This window comes from Salmo trutta, chromosome 39 (assembly GCF_901001165.1).
Source record: "Salmo trutta chromosome 39, fSalTru1.1, whole genome shotgun sequence".
NCBI classification, from domain to species: domain Eukaryota; kingdom Metazoa; phylum Chordata; class Actinopteri; order Salmoniformes; family Salmonidae; genus Salmo; species Salmo trutta.
Genome location: NC_042995.1, coordinates 3,073,644 through 3,101,068, shown reverse-complemented (window position 1 = coordinate 3,101,068; position 27,425 = coordinate 3,073,644). Strand labels below are relative to the sequence as shown.

The 27,425-nt window shown below is 46.8% G+C and overlaps 2 protein-coding genes across 4 annotated transcripts; one reads left to right on the top strand and one right to left on the bottom strand.

Moving 5' to 3' along the window:
- The first annotated feature begins 1,737 nt into the window (after window positions 1-1,737).
- pwp2h (PWP2 small subunit processome component) lies at window positions 1,738-11,794 on the top strand. The gene is made up of 18 exons (XM_029741004.1): window positions 1,738-1,890; window positions 1,988-2,100; window positions 2,256-2,450; window positions 2,551-2,694; window positions 2,872-3,007; window positions 4,088-4,308; window positions 4,517-4,660; window positions 4,842-4,912; window positions 5,034-5,170; window positions 5,473-5,621; window positions 7,732-8,030; window positions 8,335-8,515; window positions 8,654-8,801; window positions 8,981-9,155; window positions 10,049-10,267; window positions 10,471-10,621; window positions 10,787-10,861; window positions 10,982-11,794. Exons 1-18 carry the CDS (start codon window positions 1,873-1,875, stop codon window positions 11,139-11,141), a joined length of 2,736 nt encoding a protein of 911 aa, XP_029596864.1. The 5' UTR covers window positions 1,738-1,872; the 3' UTR covers window positions 11,142-11,794.
- Window positions 11,760-26,441, bottom strand: LOC115179457 (glycerol kinase). 3 transcript variants are annotated; one of them, XM_029741005.1, is made up of 20 exons: window positions 26,191-26,441; window positions 24,880-24,953; window positions 23,217-23,323; window positions 23,044-23,121; window positions 22,855-22,934; window positions 22,560-22,697; window positions 20,686-20,795; window positions 20,508-20,574; window positions 20,249-20,266; window positions 18,012-18,047; window positions 17,830-17,897; window positions 17,663-17,705; window positions 17,449-17,529; window positions 17,235-17,313; window positions 16,919-17,015; window positions 16,590-16,795; window positions 16,322-16,465; window positions 14,451-14,537; window positions 13,926-14,012; window positions 11,760-13,439 (listed from the first exon to the last, which is right to left on the bottom strand). In XM_029741005.1, the coding sequence occupies exons 1-20, from the start codon at window positions 26,281-26,283 to the stop codon at window positions 13,429-13,431; spliced, it is 1,704 nt and encodes a 567-aa protein (XP_029596865.1). In that variant the 5' UTR covers window positions 26,284-26,441; the 3' UTR covers window positions 11,760-13,428. The 3 variants fall into 3 exon arrangements, with proteins under 3 accessions (XP_029596865.1, XP_029596867.1, XP_029596866.1); XM_029741007.1 differs by lacking the exon at window positions 13,926-14,012; XM_029741006.1 differs by lacking the exon at window positions 20,249-20,266.
- Window positions 26,442-27,425: the final 984 nt, after the last annotated feature.

The window sequence follows — 27,425 nt, the reverse complement described above, 5'->3', positions numbered from 1 at the left end:
TGATGCCCTAATTTTTGCACTACAGTTGTTGGTGTGCAATGAGCCTGCAAAAAATGCACTGCTTCGCATACATCTCGCATACATTTTTTCATTCATCTACAATACACACAACTAGACATAAATAAGATAGGTGCATGTGTCCAAGTGCATCAAAATATCTCCTTGTTGTGAGTTTATCTGACTGAGTACATCTCCATAATTCAATAATGTCAAGATACAAAAATCCGACCACATCAGTTGAAGACCTCCCTGACTAACTGTTCTAATCAACCATATTGAAATACCTTGTAGGAGCTTCCCACCTTGCTCTATGTGAAGATCTGTCTCTGGGTCACACAGTGTGCTTGGTCCAGGCTTGGGTCTAGATGAGAAGTTGGTCTCTGTTGCTCTGGAGGTCTCTGGGGGGACCAGAGCAGCCCTAGCTGTAACAGCTCTGTCCCAGTCCTAGGGGGCAGCGTCTGTGACTGGGAATCTGTTAGGGGCTCTTCTGCATTACAGGCTGTCCTGCTGCTATGACTCTGCTCTCCCTCTCTCTCTCTCTCTCTCTCTGTTCACCATTGTCCAGTGATGTGACTAAAACATCCCGCTGTGATTTTTGGCTGTAGTTCCTGCCGTCCCTCTCTCTTGTACCATGGAATCGCTGGCAGCAGCCATGGTGGCCCCATTACAAAGGTCCTCACTGATTGTCTCTGTGACCACCACACTAATTCCCACTTTAGAGAACAACAACCTATGTGGTTGTGATGATGATGATGATGTTCCCTGTACCACCTCACCATCCTTTACTGTGTTAGCTGCACTCATGTCTTCCTCACTGTCATCAGAGCTATTATCTGTTTCTTCATCATCATCCTCGTCATCATCTCCCTCAAGCTCGGGCTCTATGGTGGGCTCTGATGACAAGATATTCCCAATACGATCAATGATCTGCATGACATGAGAGAACACTTCCAGCTCCATTCCTTCCAGAAAATATTCCATCAGAACGCCATCATTCCTTTGAAAACTGTTCTCCTCAGACAGTTCTGTAGGCCCCCCCGACCCCTCTCTCTCCGTTTCTGTCTCTCTCTGGCTCTCTCTCTCTCCGTCTCGCTCTCTCTCTCTCTGTCTCTCTCTCTCCTTGTCTCTGTCTCTGTCTCTCTGTCTCCCCACCTCTCTCTGTCTCTCTCTGTCTGTCTCTCTCTCTCCCCGTCTCTGTCTCTGTCTGTCTCTCTCTGTCTGTTTCTCTGTCTCCCCCCCTCTTTCTGTTGTCTGGTAGATGGGGACTATCTATTGTGAATGAATTATTGGGGCAGACAGGATTGGTGTATGCAGCAGACTGCATTCAGTTCTGGTGCACAATTACATCTTATGATCAACGTTCTAGGACAATCCTTTAGGTAAATAATGTGCACTTTGTCTGCAGGGAGCTGATTGTTTAGTGTTTGTTCCTAATATGTTAATCTGTCAAAGAGTAAACACCATCTAACCTACTTTGTAATTGGATTAACATTCTTTACAAGTTTATCTGTCTGCACATTTGAAAGCTACAAAGCTTTGCTTATGACTCAGGGTTTTGGGGTTCCCACGGATATGTATGGCAATATAGGAGGCTTTTTAAATTGTGTAACATACCAGTTGAGGAGTTTTGTATGGTCTCAAAACAATATTTGTAACTTTTCACTTTCACGTGCATTTTACCCTCCTCGACGCTAGAGGGCTCTGTAGATTTCCCTAACAACTTTCAACTCGTAAATTGCCCTTTTTATACACGGAAATGACTACTGTCAACATGCCGACACATGTGTGGCATGCTTGAAATAAATGAATGTACTCTTTCTGTGATGTTTATGATCATTTAAATAATAGCAAATATAGGGAACAACTACCAACATGAAGTTTGCTTACAGGGTAAGTGATACCACTCGGTAGATTGTATCTGCTTGCTAGCTTTTTAGTTAGTTAGTTAGCTAGCTAGATAGCTTATCTTTCTCATTTCTGCCTCTAGTTTTCCAATTTGTTGGGAGCTGTGTATCGTCATGGGAATCTGAGTTTCTCCAAGGATGGCAACTCTGTGATAAGTCCGGTGGGAAACCGCGTCTCCGTCTTTGATCTTAAAAAGTAAGATGGCATCTGATTACAGGATTCCTAGTATCTGATAACTAGCTACATGTTATAGCTAGCTAGATTCCTTTACAAGACTGTGTTGATTAAAATACATTTTAACTTATTGCGTTTGGAGAACAGACTGACTGAACACGTCCTCTTTCTAACAGCAACAAGTCAGAGACACTGCCAGTGTCCACTGCCAAGAACATCACCTGTGTCGGCCTCTCCCCCGATGGGAACCTGGCTATACTGGTGGATGAAGATGGAGCAGCGTTGCTGATCAGCCTGATCACAAGGGCTGTTCTCCATCACTTCCACTTCCACAAACCTGTGGCCAGTATCCGCTTCTCTCCTGATGGCAGGTCAGTCCCTCACGCGTCATGACACACGCTGCGTTGCTACATCATTACATCAGCTGATGTAGCCTAATCTCTGTTGGTGTGACTCTCTCCTGGTCCTCAGGAAGTTTGTGGTAACCAAGGAGAATGTAGCGTTGATGTACCACGCTCCCGGGAGGAACCGGGAGTTCAATGCCTTTGTCTTGGACAAGAGCTACTACGGACCCTACGATGAGACCACCTGCATCGACTGGACCGACGACTCCAAGTGAGTCACTGGCCCACCTAGAACATGTTTCATGTCACCTGGCAATGGAAAACCAGCTAACACTGCTTACCCCTACCGCTGGAGGTTAGCATCCCCCAGTATACAGTTTAGTCTGGTGACCCTTCATTATATAATTGTCGTAGAGAGAAACCCCTTGCCTTAACTCTCCCCACGCAGGTGCTTTGTGGTGGGCAGCAAAGACATGTCTACCTGGGTGTTTGGAGCCGAGCGCTGGTCCAACCTCATCTACTACTCTCTGGGGGGACACAAGGACATCATGGTGGGCTGCTTCTTCGAGAAGGACAGTTTAGATGTGAGTGTTCTCTCTGGGGTTTCCCCCTCAGCCCTTCTCTGTGTCCAACATGTTCTAGGTTTCTCTATGTGCCCTGTGTGTGTTAGCAGATTGGAACCTGCGTGTGGTTGTGCATCATTTACCGTATGTGAGTTAAAGGGATACTTGGGGATGTTGGCAACGAGGCTCTTTATCTACTTCCCCAGAGTCTGACAAACTGGTGGACACCATGTTTATGTCTCTGTGTCCAGTATGAAGGACGTTAGAGGTAGCACAATGACTTGAAGTGTATGGGTATCTGCTAGCATGCCAAAACCCCGAAGTATCCCTTTAAGTGTGTGTGTGTGTGTACATGTTTCCATAGTAACCTGCTGAACATGTGTGTTCCAGTTGTACACAGTGAGCCAGGACGGGACGCTGTGTGTGTGTGTGTGTGTGTACATGTTTCCATAGTAACCTGCTGAATATGTGTGTATTCCAGTTGTACACAGTGAGCCAGGACGGGACGCTGTGTGTGTGTACATGTTTCCATAGTAACCTGCTGAATATGTGTGTGTTCCAGTTGTACACAGTGAGCCAGGACGGGACGCTGTGTGTGTGTACATGTTTCCATAGTAACCTGCTGAATATGTGTGTGTGTGTACATGTTTCCATAGTGACCTGCTGAACATGTGTGTGTTCCAGTTGTACACAGTGAGCCAGGACAGGACGCTGTGTGTGTGTGTGTGTGTGTGTACATGTTTCCATAGTAACCTGCTAAACGTGTGTGTACACAGTGAGCCAGGACGGGACGCTGTGTGTGTGTGTGTGTGTGTGTGTGTGTGTGTGTGTGTGTGTGTGTGTGTGTGTGTGTGTGTGTGTGTGTACATGTTTCCATAGTGACCTGCTGAACATGTGTGTGTTCCAGTTGTACACAGTGAGCCAGGACGGGACGCTGTGTGTGTGTGTGTGTGTGTGTGTGTGTGTGTGTACATGTTTCCATAGTGACCTGCTGAACATGTGTGTGTTCCAGTTGTACACAGTGAGCCAGGACGGGACGCTGTGTGTGTGTGTGTGTGTACATGTTTCCATAGTGACCTGCTGAACATGTGTGTGTTCCAGTTGTACACAGTGAGCCAGGACGGGACGCTGTGTGTGTGGGAGAGTGACACGGAGCTGGACGGGCTGGTTCTGAGAAAGACCAGGCTACCAGCGGAGAGAGGAGAGGAGGAGAGAGGAGAAGGAGAGGAGGAAGAGCCCAGAGGAGAGGTGATCAGAGGGAAAGGAGAAAGACCCAAAGAGAAGCAGGGAACCAAGAACGTCAGATACAAACAGAGGAGCAAGTATGTCATCTCACAAACATGTTTTAGTATCTGTGGTACAGCAGCAGACTGCCTCGAAGGTTTGCCTGGCCACGAGTCTAACCAACTCTTACCAAGCAATTTACAAATAAAGATTGATGATACTTACATTTGTTTTGGGCCGACTGAGTGTTACCAATGTGAGGTTGGTTTCTGATTGGACGCTGCCTGTTGTGTTGGTCTCCATCAGACACTTCTTCAACAAGGAGGGTGACTTCAACAACCTGACGGCTGCAGCGTTCCACAAGCCCACACACATCCTGGTGACTGGGTTCGCCTCGGGGATCTTCCATCTCCACGAACTGCCCGAGTTCAACCTCATCCACTCCCTAAGGTCAGGGGTCACACACACACACTAACTCCTCGACTGTTGAACCACTCAATGATCAGTTTCATTCAGGCCCCAAGCCTGCAGTTCTTGCTCGTGGGGTCATTCATCATAAGTTGTTAGGACAATTAGGTTTTGTTGTATTATTAGTAGCAATAACAGCCTGTATGTTTTCATGTGTTCTCAGTATCTCAGACCAGAGGATTGCCACAGTGTCAATGAACAGCTCTGGGGACTGGATAGGCTTTGGCTGCTCAGGTATGTTCTCATGGTGTCTCAGTTAACATACCCAAATAGCACATCCAAACTTGCAGTGTTTAACAAAGGAACAAGATATCATCAATTACCCGTGTGACATGTTGCCTTGTGTGTTGTCCAGGTCTGGGCCAGCTGCTGGTGTGGGAGTGGCAGAGTGAATCCTACGTGTTCAAACAGCAGGGACACTTCAACAACATGGCCGCCCTGGCTTACTCCCCCGATGGACAGTACATCGCTACAGGAGGGGATGATGGGAAAGTGAGTTCTTATACATTTTTCTCCATGGCCTGTTAGCTGCTGTATCTCAGTTGTTCTGTTGTGCCAAACCACGTGTTGGCTGAATGATACAACGTTTTGGAATACCAAGGTCATGAAAATGGTGACCCTGGCCGTGACCCCACTCCCTGCGGGAGCTATAGGGGGAGTTGGGATATGCAAGGAACACAATTACACAACAAATATAAGCACCCCCCAAATGATTGTATGGTTAGGTAACAACAGCAGGATTTTCCTGTGTTTTCAAGCAGGCATGTGAATGCTGATGGTGTTCTGTGTTTCAGGTGAAAGTGTGGAACATGACCAGCGGCTTGTGCTTCGTCACGTTCACAGAACACACCAGCTCTGTCACTAACGTCACCTTCACCTCCAGAGGCTTTGTCATAGTCAGCGCCTCTCTGGATGGAACGGTCCGAGCCTTCGACCTTCACAGGTAAGAGAACACACCTGGTGAAGGCAGCTTCACACCACACCTTCACGCCACACCTACACACCACACCTACACACCACACCTACACGCCACACCTACACGCCACATCTACACGCCACACCACACCTACACACCACACCTACACACCACACCTACACACCACATCTACACACCACACCTACACACCACACCTACACACCACACCACACCTACACACCACACCTACACACCACACCTACACACCACACCTACACGCCACACCTACACGCCACGTCACACCTACACACCACACCTACACACCACATCTACACACCACATCTACACACCACACCTACACACCACACCTACACACCACACCACACCTTCACGCCACACCTACACGCCACACCTACACACCACACCTACACGCCCCTACACACCACACCTACACGCCCCTACACACCACACCTACACGCCACATCTACACACCACACCTACACGCCCCTACACACCACACCTTCACACCACACCTACACACCACGCCACACCTACACACCACACCTACACGCCACACCTTCACGCCACACCTACACGCCACACCACACCTACACGCCACACCACACCTACACGCCACACCACACCTACACGCCACACCTACACGCCGCACCTACACGCCGCACCACACCCACACGCCACACCACACCTACACACCACACCTATACGCCACACCACACCTACACACCACACCTACACCTTCACGCCACACCTACACACCACACCTTCACGCCACACCTGCACACCACACCTGCACACCACACCTACACGCCACACCACACCTACACGCCACACCTACACGCCACACCACACCTACACACCACACCTACACGCCACACCACACCTACACGCCACACCACACCTACACGCCACACCACACCTACACACCACACCACACCTACACACCACACCTTCACACCACACCTGCACACCACACCTGCACACCACACCACACCTACACGCCACACCACACCTACACGCCACACCTACACACCACACCTACACGCCACACCACACCTACACGCCACACCACACCTACACGCCACACCACACCTACACGCCACACCTACACGCCACGCCACACCTACACGCCACACCACACCTACACGCCACACCACACCTACACGCCACACCACACCTACACGCCACACCTACACACCACATCTACACTACACACCACACCTACACGCCACACCACATCACACCTACACGCCACACCACACCTACACGCCACACCTTCACGCCACACCTTCACACCACACCTGCTCACCACACCTGCACACCACACCACACCTACACGCCACACCACACCTACACGCCACACCTACACGCCACACCACACCTACACGCCACACCACACCTACACTACACGCCACACCTACACGCCACACCTACACGCCACGCCACACCTACATGCCACACCACACCTACATGCCACACCACACCTACACGCCACACCACACCTACACGCCACACCTACACACCACATCTACACTACACACCACACCTACACGCCACACCACACCTACACACCACACCTACATGCCACACCACACCTACACACCACACCTACACGCCACACCTACACACCTACACGCCACACCTACACACCACATCTACACTACACACCACACCTACACGCCACACCACACCTACACACCACACCTACACACCTACACGCCACACCTACACACCTACACACCACACCTACACGCCACACCACACCTACACGCCACACCTACACACCACACCTACACGCCACACCACACCTACACGCCACACCTACACACCTACACGCCACACCTACACGCCACGCCACACCTACACACCACACCTACACACCACACCACACCACACCTACACACCACACCACAAACCTGTTTAAGACAGACATGCCCAATACTCACCCTTTTTCAATTAAAACAACAAACTAGCAATGCAACATTATATAAACCTTCCCAGAAACATGTTTTTCCTTTCAATCACATACACTAGGAAGATTTCATAGAGAAACAGGCTCTATGGTTAATGAGTGGTTCATACTGATGGTTGATTGTCTAGAACTACTGTATCTACACAGGTACCGTAACTTCCGGACGTTCACGTCTCCGCGGCCGGCCCAGTTCTCGTCTCTGGCGGTGGACCCGAGCGGGGACCTGGTGAGCGCTGGGGCCCAGGACTCCTTCGAGGTCTTCATCTGGTCCATGCAGACTGGACGTCTGCTAGAGGTCCTGGGGGGCCACGAGGGCCCGGTGAGCTGTCTGTGCTTCAGCCCGGTGCAGTCCATCCTGGCCAGTGCATCATGGGACAAGACGGTCCGCCTCTGGGACATGATGGACAGCTGGCAGACCACAGAGACGCTCCGTCTCACCTCAGACGGTAAGCCCCGCCTCAGTCTCCCCTCAGTCCCTTCCACAGCTCTCTGACTGACTGATGTTAATGGGATAGTTTCCTGCTGAATTAGCATTTCTTCGTCATTTTCTAAATCCAGAGTTGTTAGTTGTTTCCAGACAGACACTTAGTCGTAGTGTGGCTGAGTGTAGAGACATTTTAACATTTACATTTAAGTCATTTAGCAGACGCTCTTATCCAGAGCGACTTAGAGACGATTTGGGATTCAGCGGAAGTAATGGTAGTAGGGGAAACATTGAATGAATGTCTCTGTCTCTGATTGGTTGTGCAGGCCTGGCGGTGTCGTACCGGCCGGATGGCCAGGAGCTAGCCGTGGCCACGCTGGACGGCGAGATCTCCTTCTGGAACCCCCAGTCAGCCAATCAGACAGGCTCGGTCAGCGGACGCCACGACCTGGAGATGGGACGCAAGGAGACCGACAAGATCACCTCCAAACAGTCCGCCAAGGGCAAGTGAGTGGAATAACCTGGATGTTTCTGCCGGTGTTCTGGTTATTGGACCAACAGTTAATTTCCCAAGCAGCGTCTTAGCAATTACCTCACAGTTTCCCTTCGGGCATTAAGTGTGGCCACCCGTACTGTGTATTCCAGGTCCTTCACGTCGCTGTGCTACTCTGCAGACGGGGAGTCCATTCTGGCTGGAGGCCAGTCCAAGTTTGTCTGCATCTACAACATCAGAGAACAGATCCTCATGAAGAAGTTTGAGATCTCCTGCAACCTGTCCCTGGACGCCATGGAGGTACAGTACTGACCACAGGTTGACCTACAGATCACTGGTCTATCAGTCCATATGTACTCTGACTGAGCACACCTTCAGAGCATATATACAGTACACTGTGCTAGTAGAATGGCGGCTAGCTGTCTTCTAGTCAGATGTGTTGCGTGAGATTGATCTCGTCTGTTTTCTGTCTCCTTCAGGAGTTCTTGGACCGGAGGAAAATGACAGAGTTTGGGAGTCTGGCGCTGGTGGATGAGGGGGTGGGCGATGGGGACGGGGTAGAGCTCAGTCTGCCCGGGGTTAGGAAAGGAGACATGAGCTCTCGCCATTTCAAGCCTGAAATCAGAGTGAGCTCTATCCGCTTCTCTCCTACTGGTTAGTATCAGGATTACAAGTGTCTTATCTGAGCTGGTTCTGCTGAAGAGTCCACCTGATCCAATGTCAACGCTTTTCTCTCTTTCCTCTCCAACTCTCTCTCTTTCCTCTCCACCTCTCTCTCTTTCCTCTCCACCTCTCTCTCTTTCCTCTCCACCTCTCTCTCTTTCCTCTCCACCTCTCTCTCTTTCCCCTCCACCTCTCTCTTCTCTCTTTCCCCTCCACCTCTCTTCTCTCTTTCCCCTCCACCTCTCTTCTCTCTTTCCACTCCACCTCTCTCTTCTCTCTTTCCCCTCCACCTCTCTCTTCTCTCTTTCCACTCCACCTCTCTTCTCTCTTTCCCCTCCACCTCTCTCTTCTCTCTTTCCACTCCACCTCTCTCTTCTCTCTTTCCCCTCCACCTCTCTCTTCTCTTTCCCCTCCACCTCTCTCTCTTCTCTCTTTCCCCTCCACCTCTCTCTTCTCTCTTTCCACTCCACCTCTCTCTCTTCTCTTTCCCCTCCACCTCTCTCTCTTCTCTCTTTCCCCTCCACCTCTCTTCTCTCTTTCCACTCCACCTCTCTCTCTTCTCTCTTTCCCCTCCACCTCTCTTCTCTTTCCACTCCACCTCTCTCTCTTCTCTCTTTCCCCTCCACCTCTCTCTTCTCTCTTTCCACTCCACCTCTCTCTCTTCTCTTTCCCCTCCACCTCTCTCTCTTCTCTCTTTCCCCTCCACCTCTCTCTCTTCTCTCTTTCCACTCCACCTCTCTCTCTTCTCTCTTTCCACTCCACCTCTCTCTCTTCTCTCTTTCCCCTCCACCTCTCTCTTCTCTCTTTCCACTCCACCTCTCTTCTCTCTTTCCACTCCACCTCTCTCTCTTCTCTCTTCCCCCTCCACCTCTCTCTTCTCTCAGGTCGTAGCTGGGCTGCTACCTCCACAGAGGGCCTGCTGACCTACTCTCTGGACGGGGCGCTGGTGTTTGACCCCTACGACCTTGACCTGGACGTGACCCCCGCCAGCGTCCGCCGACAGCTGCGCCAGGCCGAGTGGGCGACAGCCATCGTGCTGGCGTTCCGCCTCAACGAGACCGCCCTCACACAAGAAGTCCTGGAGGCTGTGCCACACCACCAGAGTGAGTGCTCATGGGCATTTCTGTTTCCGTAAAGGTGTCATGTGACTTTAATTTCTGGTCAAATTGCTGCGATCTGTACTAGTTTGTAAAAATGAGAGGTTGGGTCTTGGAGGGTGTAAGAGTTAGTTTTTTGTAACCACAGACCAGTAGATTATCATGGTAGTAGTCACACGCCATCAGCATGTCCTCTGTGTGTGTTTTAGTCGCCGTGGTGTGCGGCTCCCTGCCTGATGTCTATGTAGAGAAACTGTTAGGTTTCATAGCATCAGCCCTGGAGCGATGTGGTCACCTGCAGTTCTACCTGAGCTGGTCCCAGTCTCTCCTCACGCAGCATGGACAGAAACTCAAAACCAGGTGGGTACTGCTGGCCACAAACACACCAGAGAAATACCAGGCTTATCTTCCGTATCAAAAACAGTTCAACATTTACTGAGAGGAGAAATGGCATCTTGTAGAGTCATTTAGATAAAGGATTGTGAAGCCGCAGCAGACTGCTAAACACTGTTTTATGTTGATCAGGTCTGGAGCTGTTCTGCCCACCATTCAGTCACTGCAGAAGAGTATTCAAAAGCACTTTGAGGATCTCTCAAAACTGTAAGTCCAAATATATTACATATTTTCTTCTCTCTCCGTCTCAGTACAGACTGTTACAGATCTGTGTCCTGTAACAGTGTGGAATGTGGTCGTGTTCATTTGTCTCTGTGTCCTGTGCAGTTGTGACTGGAACATGTACACCATCCGCTACGCAGTCGCCCTGTCGAAGCAGAGGGGTGTGAAGAGGACAGCGGGGGACGCTCTCTGTGACAAGGACCAGAGCGAGGACTCTGAGGTGATGAGCGAGGCCTCTCTGGAGGAGACAGACATGCTCATGTAGGACGCAGCCACAACCTCTTGAGTGGTGTACTTCCCTTCATCCACTCTGACCTGAATATAGGGCCAGGAAAACCATTGAGAGTGGTATGAAGCAGACCCAGTGCAGTTCTTCTACATCTAACCACTGATAAAGGAAAGGAGACAAGGTGATGCAGCTTCAACAAGGTTCTGTTCCAATATCCACACTAGCATACCACTGCTACATTCCAATGAAGCAATGTATTGGGCAAGCATTTTAAGTACTGTAGTATGCTAGGATGAACATTGGAATGTAGCCCAGGAGACACTGACCTCATCACACAGGGCCTCTCCCAGTGCCTTCTGGGAAATCAAGATGGCCAAATGACAAGGACTGTAGCAGACCACAAAGGATTAACCTGTGCTAGTGAAAATCTGTTTATTTACAACAAGGTCGATGCAAATGTGTGTTTTGTTGTAGTAAACTGTTTGAGAAATGACTGATGAATAGTTTTGTGTTAAGTTACCTGGAACACCACCAGCTCCTGTGATGGGGGAAATGTGTACAGTTAAGGACCGCGATATTATTTTGGATACCAAGTAGAAATTTGATATGTCATCTTATAGCTTGTCACTCAACATAGTAATTCTGAGTTGCTAGTGATACTAAAATAAACAATTTTATTTCAAAATGAATGTCATTTTCCTATCCCTGATATGCAGGTCTGTACAGACGTGACAACTGGTTGTTTCTCATAATATACACATGAGAAATATACATATCCACAGTACAGGGGTCAGCTAGATGCAAAATCATACCTGATGACAATAGTAACCAAAGAAAGCAATTGACCCTCGAGTGGCTTGAAAGTCCCTTTCAGAACAATACTGGTCTCCATTTTACTTCATATTAAAAGGGTAAGAATTTCAAGTACTTGCATGTATATTTAAAGGAAGACTCGAATCAGTAGTCAGAAGCAACAATTGTGCTGCCTTGCTGGATTCAATCCGTATCGCGGAAAGTCCGTGTCAAAATGCAAAGGTAATTAGCGATTGAGTCAACGTATACTGTGAATGCAGTCTCTGAACATTACCTTTAAATTTCAAACCAGCAGATCTTCCAAGATATGGATTGAATTCTGCCTTTCAAGTCTGGCGTCTTCCAAACTGAAACCGTTCATATCAATTTTACTTACTGTGTTTGCATGTTTAAAATGCTTACTCTGGACAATGCATCCATTGGCCAAATTTACAGTAGTATTCAGTTGCCATAGAAAGTCACTACTTTTTGGTACGTTAAACAATGGGTCCCTTACTCAGGCTGCGTCCCAAATGGGTCCTGGTCAAAGGTTATACTCTACATAGAACAGTGTACCATTTGGGACAAACCCTCACAAGTTAAGTTTCCCCAGAGCATAGATCTAGGATCAGCTTACCTTACCCCAATCCTCCATAGGGGGGAACACTAACCCCCCCCCCCCCAGATCAGTGCATAGGGGCAACTACATCCTTAAACAGTCTGTCTATATACATGGCAACTTATAAAAGTAACCAAAACTTTCTTTACACAAAGACTAGTCCTTTACAATAACCCTGCATTACCATTTCTTGGGGCCACGAGACTCAAGTTCTGCTCTCCAACCCAAACGGTCTCAGCATGCAGTGGGTTCAACCAAACAGGGTTATAAAAGGTTTCTCTCAGACCATTTACATACTAGACAAACCCAGAACAAAACCTAAAAAGTGCTCCAGAAACCCACATTGCAGTTCATTGTGAGGCCCTTTCCAAGATAACGTTGGGAGATCTCGTTCTAGCACAACAGTGAAGTGAGGGATGTGTGACAGTGACAGCAGGGCAACATCACAATTGACAGATTGTGTTTTTGGATTAGATAAGAATTGTGTTCCGTGAATAGCTCTACATTAGTGAATATCGTTGACAAAAACAAGGAACCAAAAATGACATGGATAGATATTGCATACACAACCCATATTCACCACCCCACAGTCACTACACCCCCCATTCACTCAGTCACACAAGAAGAGCAGTGTCCATTAGGATCCAGAGCAACATCATTCCTAAACACCAGATTTATTCATACTGGGTCCATTCCACACTACAGTTCCCATCAGCCACTGGGCTCCAGGCCAACAGTTGAGTTTCCAGGTAACGGTTGGATTGGAGCGTTGACATGGAATGTTTGTGTTTTGGCCATTCAACCAAAGGAACAGGGAGGGAGGGGTCCAGTAAAACTGAAGAATAGCAGGATGTGTCCTTTCTTGAACCCGCCCCTTCTTCTGATCCGCCGCAATGCATCACGGGCCACAGTCTACTTGTGGCCTGGGTAAAAACAAAACAGAGAGAAAGAGTTTAATACCACCAGGCCACATAAGAGGGGATGTTTTGCTATAAATGCCAGGGATTGAAACTACAGGATAATGTCATGCAATTGATGCAAGAATGCAAGCTGGTAGTATCGCTAAGTCTTGGAAGGAAGAGGTAGCAGGTGCTATGGTGTTACTGCAGGAGAAACGATCAGGTAAAGCATGTGATTGTTGCAGTAGCAGCAGGTTGGGAGAGCTAGTCAGTCTAACTTTGTTAGGATACAGATTAACCACACAAAAACACTTCAACACCACTTTATCCCTCAGATCAACTGAAAGCTAGTCTGATAGAGTACGTACACACAAACACACCACAATGTTCAGATTCTTCATCCTTGCTCATAGAAAGTACATGTACGTCACACACACACACACACACACACACACACACACACCCTCTCTCATGCACTGTTAGCACATCCACACTAAAGCGGACACTGACCTGCGATGTATTTTGCTCCAATTAACATTAACATGCTACCCAGAATGTAAAAGCCCAGTGGGACACTACTGAAGATACTAGTTTCACCTGGACGATGTCCAAACCCAGGTCCAATTCAAGCAAGACAGAGGAGAGAGAGAGAGACAAACAGCAGGACAGAATTACCACCTCTGGGTACAGCTTAACTAGCCTGTTCCAAGATCCCTTTATTTCTACTGTCTTGCCAACTCCTACGGTCATTGGCGTGACGATGACCATAAGAGTTGGCAAGACAGTACAAACAGGCCTGGGACCAGGCCACAGCTCAACAACAATATTGCCACTCTAGATTACAATGTTTTGGACTTTTTCTCCAGTTTAGAAGTTAACTGTGTTTTTAGGAATTGGAACAGCCACCCAGTCTATCACTGTATTCATTAGGGGCACCACTGCTCAGTCTTACTGTTCCTTGATGTTGTTATACACATTGCTATTATGGAGCAGCCTACATTAAACCAGTCAGGTGAAGTGGAGAACAGTCCCTACCATTTCCATTAGAGATGGGTTCAGTGGTTTCCCAGTTCATGGCTCTCTGTACAGCCTTCTTCCAGCGAGCATATCTAAACTCACTCTCTACAGAGCAGAGAGGAGAGAACGAGAGCGGGGGAGAGAGAACGAGAGAGAACGAGAGGGGGAGAGAAAGACAGAAATAAATACATAATCCCATTTATTCACATGGGCACAACAGCAAACATTGTGCAGTTGTTTGCTGGGTTCATGTATATTGTCCTTACCATAGGCTCCCTGACCTCCAGGGTTCATAGAGAGACAGAGAGACAGACAAATACTTGACCCATGTCTGTGTTCAAACAAAAAGGAACTGCTAGCAATGAAATAAGGTAACAGTGGTGTGCCTCACCTCCAGAATTGATAGAGACAAATACTTTTGACCTACACTACCAGTCAACACCTTGGACACACCTACTCATTCCAGGGGTTTTGATTTTTATCCATATTATGGCAAGAACAGTTCAAATATGAGAAACAACAGTCCATCACAGGGCTCCCGAGTGGCACAGTGGTCTAAGTCACTGCATCTCAGTGCTAGAGGCGTCACTGGCCGTGATTGGGAGTCCCATAGGGCAGCACACAATTGGCCCAGCATCGTCCGGGTTTGGCCGGGCTAGGCAGTCATTGTAAATAAGAATTTGTTCTTAACTGACTTGCCTAGTTAAATAAAAAGGTTCAATATTATTATTATTTTATGGCATGAAGGTCAGTCAATCCGGAACATTTCAAGAACTTTGAAAGTTTCCTCAAGTGCAGTCACAAAAACCATCAAGCGCTATGATGAAATTGGCTCTCATGAGGACCGCCACAGGACAGGAAGACCCAGAGTTACCTCTGCTGCAGAGGATAAGTTCATTAGAATTACCAGTCTCAGATTGCAGCTCAAATAAATGCTTCAGAGTTCAAGTAACAGACATGTCAACATCAACTGTTCAGAGGAGACTGCGTGAATCAGGCCTTCATGATCAAATTGCTGCAAAGAAACCACTACTAAAAGGACACCAATAAGAAGAAGAGACTTGCTTGGGCCAAGAAACACGAACAATGGATATTATGGTGGAAATCTGTCCTTTGGTCTGATGAGTCCAAATGTGAGATTTGTGGTTCCAACTGCAGTGTCTTTGTGAGATGCAGAGTAGGTGAACAGATGATCTCCGCACGTGTGGTTCCCACCATGAAGCATAGAGGAGGAGGTGTGATGGTGCTTTGCTGGTGACACTGTCAGTGATTTATTTAGAACTCAAGGCACACTTAACCAGCATGGCTACCACTGCATTCTGCAGTGATACGCCATCCCATCTGGTTTGCGCTTAGTGGGACTATCATTTGTTTTTCAACAGGACAATGACCCAACACATCAACAGACTGTGTAAGGGCTATTTGACCAAGAAGGAGAGTGATGGAGTGCTGCATCAGATGACTTGGCCTCCACAATCACCCGACCTCAATCCAATTGAGATGGTTTGGGATGAGTTGGACTGCAGAGTGAAGGAAAAGCAGCTAACAAGTGCTCAGCATATGTGGGAACTCCTTCAAGTTGGAAAAGCATTCCAGGTGAAGTTGGTTGAGAGAATGCCAAGAGTGTGCAAAGCTGTCATCCAAGCAAAGGGTGGCTACTTTGAAGAATCTAAAATATATTTTGATTTATTTAACACTTTTTTGGTTACTACATGATTCCATGTGTTATTTCATAGTTTTGATGTCTTCACTATTATTTTAAAATGTAGAAAATAGTAAAAATAAATAAAACCCTAAAAATGAGGAGGTGTCCAAACTTTTGACTGTGTCCAAACAAATAGGAACTGCTAGTATTGAAATAAGGTAACAGTGCTTTACATGTCCCTTACCTTCAGGGTTGATTTGTGGCTCAAACTTCTCAGAGGTGACCTCACTGAGGTCCTCAGGACGCAGGCTCCAGACACTGACCCCCTCTGCTGCCCCTGCAGCCATGGCCGCCCCCAGGGCAGTGGTCTCAGGCATGGAGGGCTTCACTACAAACACATTCTTCCTCATCATTGTGGATATTAACATAAACAGTGTGAGTGAGTGAGTGAGTGAGTGAGTGAGTGAGTGAGTGAGTGAGTGAGTGAGAGAGAGAGAGAGAGAGACTCTTACCAACGGGGATGCAGAGTATATCAGCTTGCAGCTGCATCAGTAGTCTGTTGGAGGTCATGCCCCCGTCCACCTGGAGCTGGGTCAGAGGGATGCCACTGTCCTGGTTCATCGCATCCAGGATCTCTCGAGTCTGGAAACAGACAGCTTCCAACGCAGCGAAGGCCAGGTGACTCTTGTTAGTGAACTGAGTCAGACCACAGATTATCCTGTGTATGAGAGCGAGATAAGAAGTGTAAAATAACTTGATATAACCTTCTTTACCAAATGTAAGGGAAAGAGAATGAGCTCATTTAAAAACTATGCTGAATCCAAGTTGTTCTAGTACTCACCCTCGTGCACTGGGCTCCCAGTAGGGGGCGTACAGACCAGAGAACGCCGGGACAAAGTAACATCCATACGACGTGCCCACTGAAGCCGCCAGTTTCTCTGAGGATGAAGGAAACAAGTAGGAGAGGCATGGAGACGAGAGGCATGGAGACGAGAGGCATGGAGACGAGAGGCATGGAGACGAGAGGCATGGAGACGAGAGGCATGGAGACGAGAGGCATGGAGAGGAGAGGCATGGAGAGGAGAGAGAGTTATGTCATGAGGTGTTCTGGAACACACCCCTCTACTAGTGTTGTGAAGGACAGGACTTCCCCTTACCCAGCTCTGTGGAAGTCTGAATGATCCCCAGGTTGTCCTTCAGCCAGCGAACCACAGCCCCCGCTATGGCCACTGAGCCCTGGCAACGACCAATCATAGACCAGTAGGGGAATTAAGGACCAATCAGAAAATAGAACTGACAACAACAGACCAATCAGGTTAGAGATGAGTGCATATTAGTGCTGTACAAGTTTCATCTATGATCCATGCCTACCTCTAGTGCGTAGCAGGCAGGTTTGTCTCGACCTAGTTTGTACGCCACCGTGGTTAGTAGGCCATGCTCCGACATGACAGGCTGCAAGAGATAACAGTTAAACAGATATATTAAAACAACTTTCAAGAGACAGGCTGTCTAGGCTGAGTGATGTCACAGATGAATGTTCCACATCTTTATCTTTTCTTTTTAAGATCATTTGGTAGAAAATCACCTTGGCCCCAGTGTTTCTGAGTAGAAAGCAGCCCGTTCCATATCTGAAAGATAGTCATACCTGGTCAGATGTTTGTCACAGCATTATATCTCAAAACTATCTTACAGTACATCCCAAATATATGGTTATATCACCAGCTATGAAAAACCTATGGAGAGAAGTCTTACGTGTTTTTGGCCTGCCCTTCCTGAAAGCACATCTGTCCAACAAGAGCAGCCGATTGGTCCCCAAGACACTGTAAACAAAGACCCTTCAGATTGGTGGGAACAGGTGCCAATCACTCCTCATAACATCAGGAAATGTAATAAGAGACCTTGAATAGAGTAAGACAGGATGTTTCAAAACCTACCCCTGAGATGGGTATGCCACTAAGACAGCCCGACTTCTGTCAACGAAACAAAACGTGTTAGAAAAATGAACAGCTTCACAGTTTAGAATTCTGGCCAACTCTGTAACCACAAGACCCAGCAAAGCAAGACTCTTCCCTGTATAAAACGCCATGCCAGCTTGATGTTTCAAGCTGCCGTAGAAGTGTTACTTGTGTACAGACAGACTGTAGAACTGTTTTACTATACAGTATGGTGCTATAGCCAACAGAAGTTCTCGATACAGCCAATCAAAGAGCATGAAGGAGACAGACGAATGCGTTTGTCTTGGAGGCAAATGGTTTAAGGCACACAAGTCAAATATCTTCACTCCCATTGAACTCAATATAACCCTCAATCCCCAAAAGGGGCTAGGGATCGAAATGGAACTGAGCCGACCGAAATGGAACTGAGTGGAAGAGTGAAGAGATTTACGGAACAGCTTGTAGAAACACGTCAACAGGATGAGGAGCAGCCAGACAGGAAGTAGACAGCAGCCCACTGAACACCTGGGCAAGGCGTGGGGCATCGCAGTAAGGTGTAGGGCGGCATCATCCACAGTAGCGGAGCGGCATGCCACGACAGGAGCAGGAAGCACACACCCATCCAGTACATTTCCAATCTTATCCAGGACAGTTTGGTGAATGTCTGTTTCAGTCGGACCTGACTACTCAAGATGTGTTTTACAAATACACTACAAAAGCATGTGGACACCTGCTCATCGAACATCTCATTCCAAAACCATGGGTATTAATATGGAGTTGGTCCCCCCCCCCCCCGCTGCTATAATAGCCTCCACTCTTCCGGGAAGGCGTCGGGGACTTGCTTCCATTCAGCCACAACAGCATTAGTGAGGTCGGACACTGATGTTGGGCGATTAGGCCTGGCTCGCAGTCGGCGTTCCAATTCATCCCAAAGGTGTCCGATGGGGTTAAAGTCAGGGCTCTGTGCAGGCCAGTCATGTTCTCCAACACCGATCTCAAACCATTTCTGTATGGACCTCGCTTTGTGCACGGGGGCATTGTCATAATGAAAGAGGAAAGGGCCTTCCCCAAACTGTTGCCACAAAGTTGGAAGTACAGAATCATCTAGAATGTTATGCTGTAGCGTTAAGATTTCCCTTCACTGGAACTAGGGGGCATAGCGCGACCCATGAAAAACAGCCCCAGACCATTATTCCTCCTCCACCAAACTTTACAGTTTGCACTATGCATTGGGGCAGGTAGCATTCTCCTGGCATCCACCATACCCAGATTCGCCCGTTGGACTGCCAGATGGTGAAGCGTGACTCACGCGTTTCCACTGCTCCAGAGTCCAATGGCAGCGAGCTTTACACCACTCCAGCAGACGCTTGGCATTGCGCATGGTGATCTTAAGCTTGTGCGGCTGCTCGGTCATGGAAACCCATTTCATGAAGCTCCCAACAAACAGTTATTGTGCTGACGTTGCTTCCAGAGGCAGTTTGGAACTCGGTAGTGACTGTTGCAACAGAGGACAGAAATGTTTTACGTGCTACAGCACTCGACGGTCCCGTTCTGTGAGCTTGTGTGGCCTACCACTTCACGGCTGAGCCATTATTGCTCCTAGACGGTTCCTCTTCACAATAACAGCACTTAGTTGACCAGGGCAGCTCTAGCAGGGCAGAAATTTGACGAACTGACTTGTTGGAAAGGTGGCATCCTATGACAGTGCCATGTTGAAAGTCACTGAGCTCTTCAGTAAGGCACTTCTACTGCCAATGTTTGTCTATGGAGATTGCATGGCTGTGTGCTCGATTTTATACACCTGTCAGCAGCGGGTGTGGCTGAAATAGCCGATTCCACCAATTTGAAGGGGTGTCCACATACTCTTATGTGTTTGTGTATGTATGTATGTATGTATGTATGTATGTATGTATGTATGTATGTATATATATATATATAGTGTGTAGCATGAAAATCTGTTTCACCCAAACTTATAAAATGCTTTATATCCTATACAATAAAGGGGGGATCAATATAAGTACATTTTAGGGTGAGGCATAACTCCCTAAAAATAAATATATTTGTCTCAAAGCCTTCAAAAGTCTTGCTCAACACATCTAACCATTGTCTTCTCAGTGGCTTGGAAATGCACCTTTGGATGGTTCAATCACTTTGACACAGAAGCAAGATGACTGGGGATCAGGTTCTGACATAGCAATAACAGTGATGAGGACATCGATGAAGACCTCAATACTCACCAGGCTAGAACATATTTTCTATAGACAACGGGGACACACAAAAGAATGCTTGTGACAACACCTCAAGCAAGTACAGACTATGAAAAACAGACTAAATGCCCTACGAATGTGATTCATAAATGCTTATGATTGGATAGAAGCACAGCTAAGCACAGGTTCAGTTACATAATAATCATAAGCATGTTGAATAGACAGTAACACTTCATAATTCACCTTCTCCCAACCCACAGACATTCACACAAAGACAATGGGGACTTACCATTAAGCCGTAGATTTCTGAGGAACTCCTCACTTTTGGGAGAATCTCCATTGGAATATCAAAGTACCTGAAAGAACGTGTCAAAAACAGGAACAAGTGTAAATACACAGAAGATATGGTTTGTCTCACTGAATGGACATGTATGAGGGACTACACTATGTATTAGACGTTCACCTACTTGCAGAGCTCTGGGTCCCAGTCCAGGGTGTGGATGTTAAACAGCATGGTCCTGCTGGCGTTGGTCACATCTGTGCAGTGGACTCCCCCACTCTTCCCCCCTGTCAGACACTGTGGGGGGGGGGGGGGGGCAAACACAGACACCTGTCAGACACTCGGGGGGGCACAGACAATATTGGACATGTACAGTGGGGGAAAAAAGTATTTGATCCCCTGCTGATTTTGTACGTTTGCCCACTTACAAAGAAATGATCAGTCCATAATTTTAATGGTAGGTTTATATGAACAGTGAGACAGAATAACAAAAAAATCCAGAAAAATGCATGTCAAAAATGTTATCAAATATTTGCATTTTAATGAGGGAAATAAATATTTGACCCCTCTGCAAAACATGACTTAGTACTTGGTGGCAAAACCCTTGTTGGCAATCACAGAGGTCAGACGTTTCTTGTAGTTGGCCACCAGGTTTGCACACATCTCAGGAGGGATTTTGTCCCACTCCTCTTTGCAGATCTTCTCCAAGTCATTAAGGTTTCGAGGCTGACGTTTGGCAACTTGAACCTTCAGCTCCCTCCACAGATTTTCTATGGGATTAAGGTCTGGAGACTGGCTAGGCTACTCCAGGACCTTAATGTGCTTCTTCTTGAGCCACTCCTTTGTTGCCTTGGCCGTGTGTTTTGGGTCATTGTCATGCTGGAATACCCACCCACGACCCATTTTCAATGCCCTTGCTGAGGGAAGGAAGTTCTCACCCAAGATTTGACAGTACATGGCCCCGTCCATCGTCCCTTTGATGCAATGAAGTTGTCCTGTCCCCTTAGCAGAAAAACACCCCCAAAGCATAATGTTTCCACCTCCATGTTTGACGGTGTGGATGGTTTTTTGGGGTCATAGGCAGCATTCCTTCTCCTCCAAACACGGCGAGTTGAGTTGATGCCAAAGAGCTCCATTTTGATCTCATCTGACCAAAACACTTCACCCAGTTGTCCTCTGAATCATTCAGATGTTCATTGGCAAACTTCAGACGGGCATGTATATGTGCTTTCTTGAGCAGGGGGACCTTGCGGGCGCTGCAGGATTTCAGTCCTTCACGGCGTAGTGTGTTACCAATTGTTTTCTTTGTGACTATGGTCCCAGCTGCCTTGAGATCATTGACAAGATCCTCCCGTGTAGTTCTGGGCTGATTCCTCACCGTTCTCATGATCATTGCAACTCCACGAGGTGAGATCTTGCATGGAGCTCCAGGCCGAGGGAGATTGACAGTTCTTTTGTGTTTCTTCCATTTGCGAATAATCGCACCAAATGTTGTCACCTTCTCACCAAGCTGCTTGGCGATGGTCTTGTAGCCCATTCCAGCCTTGTGTAGGTCTACAATCTTGTCCCCGACATCCTTGGAGAGCTCTTTGGTCTTGGCCATGGTGGAGAGTTTGGAATCTGATTGATTGATTGCTTCTGTGGACAGGTGTCTTTTATACAGGTAACAAGCTGAGATTAGGAGCACTCCCTTTAAGAGTGTGCTCCTAATCTCAGCTCGTTACCTGTATAAAAGACACCTGGGAGCCAGAAATCTTTCTGATTGAGAGGGGGTCAAATACTTATTTCCCTCATTAAAATGCAAATCAATTTATAACATTTTTGACATGCGTTTTTCTCGATATTTTTGTTGTTATTCTGTCTCTCACTGTTCAAATAAACCTAACATTAAAATTATAGACTGATCCTTTCTTTGTCAGTGGGCAAACACTGTAAGATCTAGTCAGAAACACAACAGAGGACAACTTGTCTTGGAGTATACAGATGGCCATGGTGGGCCTTTCCTATCCTTACCACACACAGACATCATAAACCCCATCTAAAGAGGTGTGTTCATCCTACCCAGATGAGCCAGGAGTCGACGGTACCAAACATGGCTCTGTGTGTCAGGACTGCCTCAGCGACCTCGTCCACATTATCCATCAGCCAGCGAAGCTTCACAGCACTGAAGTACGTACTGATTGGGAGACCCGTCTTGTGCTGAGCAGAGAGGGGGGACAATTATGACAGACCTCAGAGAGGTGGAACTGAGTTCTTCTTTTGTTTTACTTCAGATAGTTGGAATAGTTGGATTGTTTCTTGGACACATTTGCCTGTGATGTCTGGGTAAGCTAGGCTTGATAAAAACACGTCTCACCTTCAAATGGTTCTTGTTTCTCCCAGGTGTCTTGTTGATCAGACGCTCCACGGTCGACTGGGTCCGCAGGTCCAGCCACACTGCACACAACCAACACAACCTGGGTCTTTAAAATCCTTCCAGGCCTTAGATGATGGCTTTAGGTCATGAGGAAAGAGATGTGAACACAGCCACATATTCATATCTCACCGATAGCATTGTAGAGGGGCTCGCCAGTCTCTTTGTCCCAAACCAACGTCGTCTCTCTCTGATTGGTCACTCCAATGGCTAGAAAGTTTCACGTTTGGTGAGTGAAAGTGACAGTCTGTAGTATGAGGAAGCGTTTGTGTGGGTGTATTCAGTATGTGGTGTGTGTGTTTTACCTTTGATGTTGGAGATGTCAACGTTGAGCTGGGTGAGTTTCTCACAGGTTCTCTCCATACACTCGTACACAGACTGCAGGATCTCTTTGGGATCCTCCTCCACCCACCTAAACAGAGGGTTAAAGGTCAGAGGTTAACCTGTTAGGGCTAGGGGGCAGTATTTACACGGCCGGATAAAAAACGTACCCGATTTAATCTGGTTACTACTCCTGCCCAGTAACTAGAATATGCATATAATTATTGGCTTTGGATAGAAAACACCTAAAGTTTCTAAAACTGTTTGAATGGTGTCTGTGTATAACAGAACTCATATGGGAGGCAAAAACCTGAGAAGATTCCAAACAGGAAGTACCCTCTCTGACCATTCCTTGGGCTTCTTGGCTCTGTTTAAAGAACATTTAGGATCTTTGCTGTAACGTGACACTTCCTACGGCTCCCATAGGCTCTCAGAACCCGGGAAAAAGCTGAATGATGTAATTCCAGCCGCTGGCTGAAAAACTTTAGCGCGTTTGGATGGTGGTCGATCAGAGGGCCATCAGACTGAGGCTTGTGCACGAGGGGATCCCATGTTTTTATTTTCTCTCTCTTTGAACCTAAACACGCTTTCCCGGTCGGAATATTATCGCTTTTTTACGATGGCATAAAAATTGATTTTAAACAGCGGTTGACATGCTTCGAAGTACGGTAATGGAATATTTAGACATTTTTTGTCACAAAATGCGTCGTGCGCGTCACCCTTCTTTACCCTTTCGGATAGTGTCTTGAACGCACAAACAAAACGCCGCTATTTGGATATAACTATGGATTATTTGGGACCAAACCAAAATTTGTTATTGAAGTAGAAGTCCTGGGAGTGCATTCTGACGAAGAACACCAAAGGTAATAACATTTTTCTTATAGTAAATCTGACTTTGGTGAGTGCTAAACTTGCTGGGTGTCTAAATAGCTAGCCCTGTGATGCCGGGCTATCTACTTAGAATATTGCAAAATGTGCTTTCACCGAAAAGCTATTTTAAAATCGGACATAGCGAGTGCATATAGGAGTTCTGTATCTATAATTCTTAAAATAATTGTTATGTTTTTTGTGAACGTTTATCGTGAGTAATTTAGCAAATTCACCGGAAGTGTTCGGGGGGTATGCTAGTTCTGAACGTCACATGCTATGTAAAAAGCTGGTTTTTGATATAAATATGAACTTGATTGAACAAAACATGCATGTATTGTATAACATAATGTCCTAGGTGTGTCATCTGATGAAGATCATCAAAGGTTAGTGCTGCATTTAGCTGTGGTTTGGGTTTATGTGACATTATATGCTACCTTGAAAAATGGGTGTCTGATTATTTCTGGCTGGGTACTCTGCTGACATAATCTAATGTTTTGCTTTCGTTGTAAAGCCTTTTTGAAATCGGACAGTGTGGTTAGATTAACGAGAGTCTTGTCTTTAAAATGGTGTAAAATAGTCATATGTTTGAGAAATTGAAGTAATAACATTTCTAAGGTATTTGAATAACGCGCCACGGGATTCCACTGGCTGTTACGTAGGTGGGACGAAATCGTCCCACTGGCCCTAGAGAAGTTAATAGACCTCAGGTTACAGGTCATCCAGTTTGAATGGAACTAACAGGGGATTTGTAGAGGCAACACGGCTGCATGTACTGACCCTTCCTTGGGGAAACTCTGGTTGATCTCAACCTGATGGTGACTGAGGAGCTCGGCTGTTTTAGCATTGAACACCTGGGGATGAGAAGGGAGAACAGGAGTGAACATCTGGACCAAAGTATCTCTGCTACCTAAACCTCAGAGCGGAACTGAAAAACAACTCATGACAACAGGAGACGGATGACAACAGGAGACGGACGACAACAGGAGACGGACGACAACAGGAGAGAGAGCACACAGAGTTATGATGTATCGGTTGTGGGAGAGGAGAGGGGACAGCGTTAAGGGAGACGGGACAGACAGCTCCATGCCCCATCACAGTAGTGTCCTCAACAGCAGACACCTCTCCAGGAAACGTGACAACAATAACGCGGACAGCTCTTTAGCAAATCAAAGTGTCCTTGTTAGTCATTAGCTTTCACACACACCCACCCCTCCTTTCCCTTCACAGGGCTAGTGTAACATTTTGAGATTTTAGGGGTGACCTGTCAACCTGTCCATTCTGGACCAAACCGGCTTCTGTAGGACACAACAGCTGGTTTCAATGCGGGGTAAGAATATGCCATCAGCGAGTAGCAGCAGGGGGGAGGACTGGGACAGACTGAGGGAGAGAGTCCCTCCAAGCCTACTGTTACACAAACCTCAGGCACTGGAGGATGTGCTGGTCTGCACAATGAATGAATTACAAACTCAGCATTTCTGTAGCGGCTACTCAATTTGTAAGTCGCTCTGGATAAGAGCGTCTGCTAAATGACTTAAATGTAAATGTAATGTACACATAGGATAGTCCTACAGGATAGCCCTATCCACAAAGGGCTGGTGTGTGTGTGTGTGTGGTTTCAGGCTTTCGCTCCAGCCATCAGGTTCATGTGCTTAGTGTTTAATGAAGTATTTCTGCTGGAGAAAGAGCCTGCAGCCACACCAGCCATTTGGAGATGTAGGCCTAATGGCTGCAACAACCGAGATTGGACACCACCCTTATAGAATTTACAAGCCGAAATGACATCCAAGAGGAAGACAGTAATTTAGTCAATTAACTAGGAAAATTGAGTGAACTGTCCCTTAGTTAGTTCCACTACAGGCCTGCAAGTTCGTGCATGAATGAACGATTACTAAACAACAAATCTGCAGAAAGCACAAACATTCCGTCGATAGGACTAGAATAGAATGTGTACGACTATATAGGCTACATTAAAAAAGGAGATCGGAGAGTTATAACGGAATCAACCGGGTGTTTAACTAGGTTATTTAAAGGACATTCACCGTTAGGCGAGAAGAACCATTCAATGCGACTGCGGGGGTTGTAACTCACCAGGAAACGCGTCGAGCTCGTTCCCTGGTCGATGGCAGCAACGAGAGGCCCCAGCATTACCCTGCTCGAAGACGCAGCCATTCCACTGTTCATGTGCCCTGTGTCCTTGCGGTGGTCGGGGCTAGCAGTGGACTGTGGCTGGTTTTCTTTTACCGCTGCCTGTAGCTAGCTGCTGACACTTCGACCGCTTAAGCTCACAGAGACACGTGCGTGAGACTGCTAATGATGACGCAGCAGCACCAATCATTGCTATCTGGGATCCTTGGGACGTCCCTACCCTTTTACCTAACCATAACGCTTACCTACAGCAACCATTTTAAATATCAACGTCAATGGACGTCCCAAGGATTCCAGATAGCACAGACCAAACCAGTGGGCAGGGATAGGGCGCGCATAGCCAATGGCGTGAGGGATTGGCGTTTCTTTTAACAGCTCGTCAGAAGCGTCTTCAAATAGACCAATCAGATTTGGAGGCACGTCCAAACTAATTTGGGTAGACATATCAGAGTGGAATTTATGGCCTATTTAGCGACTGCCTCCAAAATAAATTGAATTCATGAATGACTATATAAGACTTCTGGAAAATGTATTATTTATTTGCATTTAAATGTCCTTATGATAAAAAATGAACACCAATTCAATTGAGAGATTATTCATCACACCCACTAAAGATTATAATTACATAAAAAAAATAGGTGTCGTGAGATTACGCTTTCATAGTACTTGATTTGACCACTAGATGGTGCAGTAGTTTTGCTGTACTGTTAGATTGGCGGCGTTCAAAAATGATCTTCCACAAGTCAAGAGCCTAATGTAACAGTGCATATTGCCTTCCTGACAAACAAAGTAATTTAAAATACTATAGAAAGTGCATACATGAATTAATAAATATTAGTGCTAAAATCCAACATTGAGTTAAACAGAATATACTGTACATGCTGACATCTGTGTTGATCAAATGTTGATCTGGAACTGTATATAAAACATGCCTTGTAAATTCATTTCAGACCCTACAAAGTACATGAAACAGTTGTAGAATTGTAGCACATGTTTCATTTGTGTAACTTAATATCTAAAAAGACAATTACATTGCACAAAAACACCCACACATGACGCAATCAAGTCAACAACAGGCTCCTAGGCCCACCTGTGTGGTTACATATGATACATGTAGATCTCACAGATTTGTTTTGAAGCTGCCACCAGAATGACTCTTCTATCCTAGTGCAACTGTC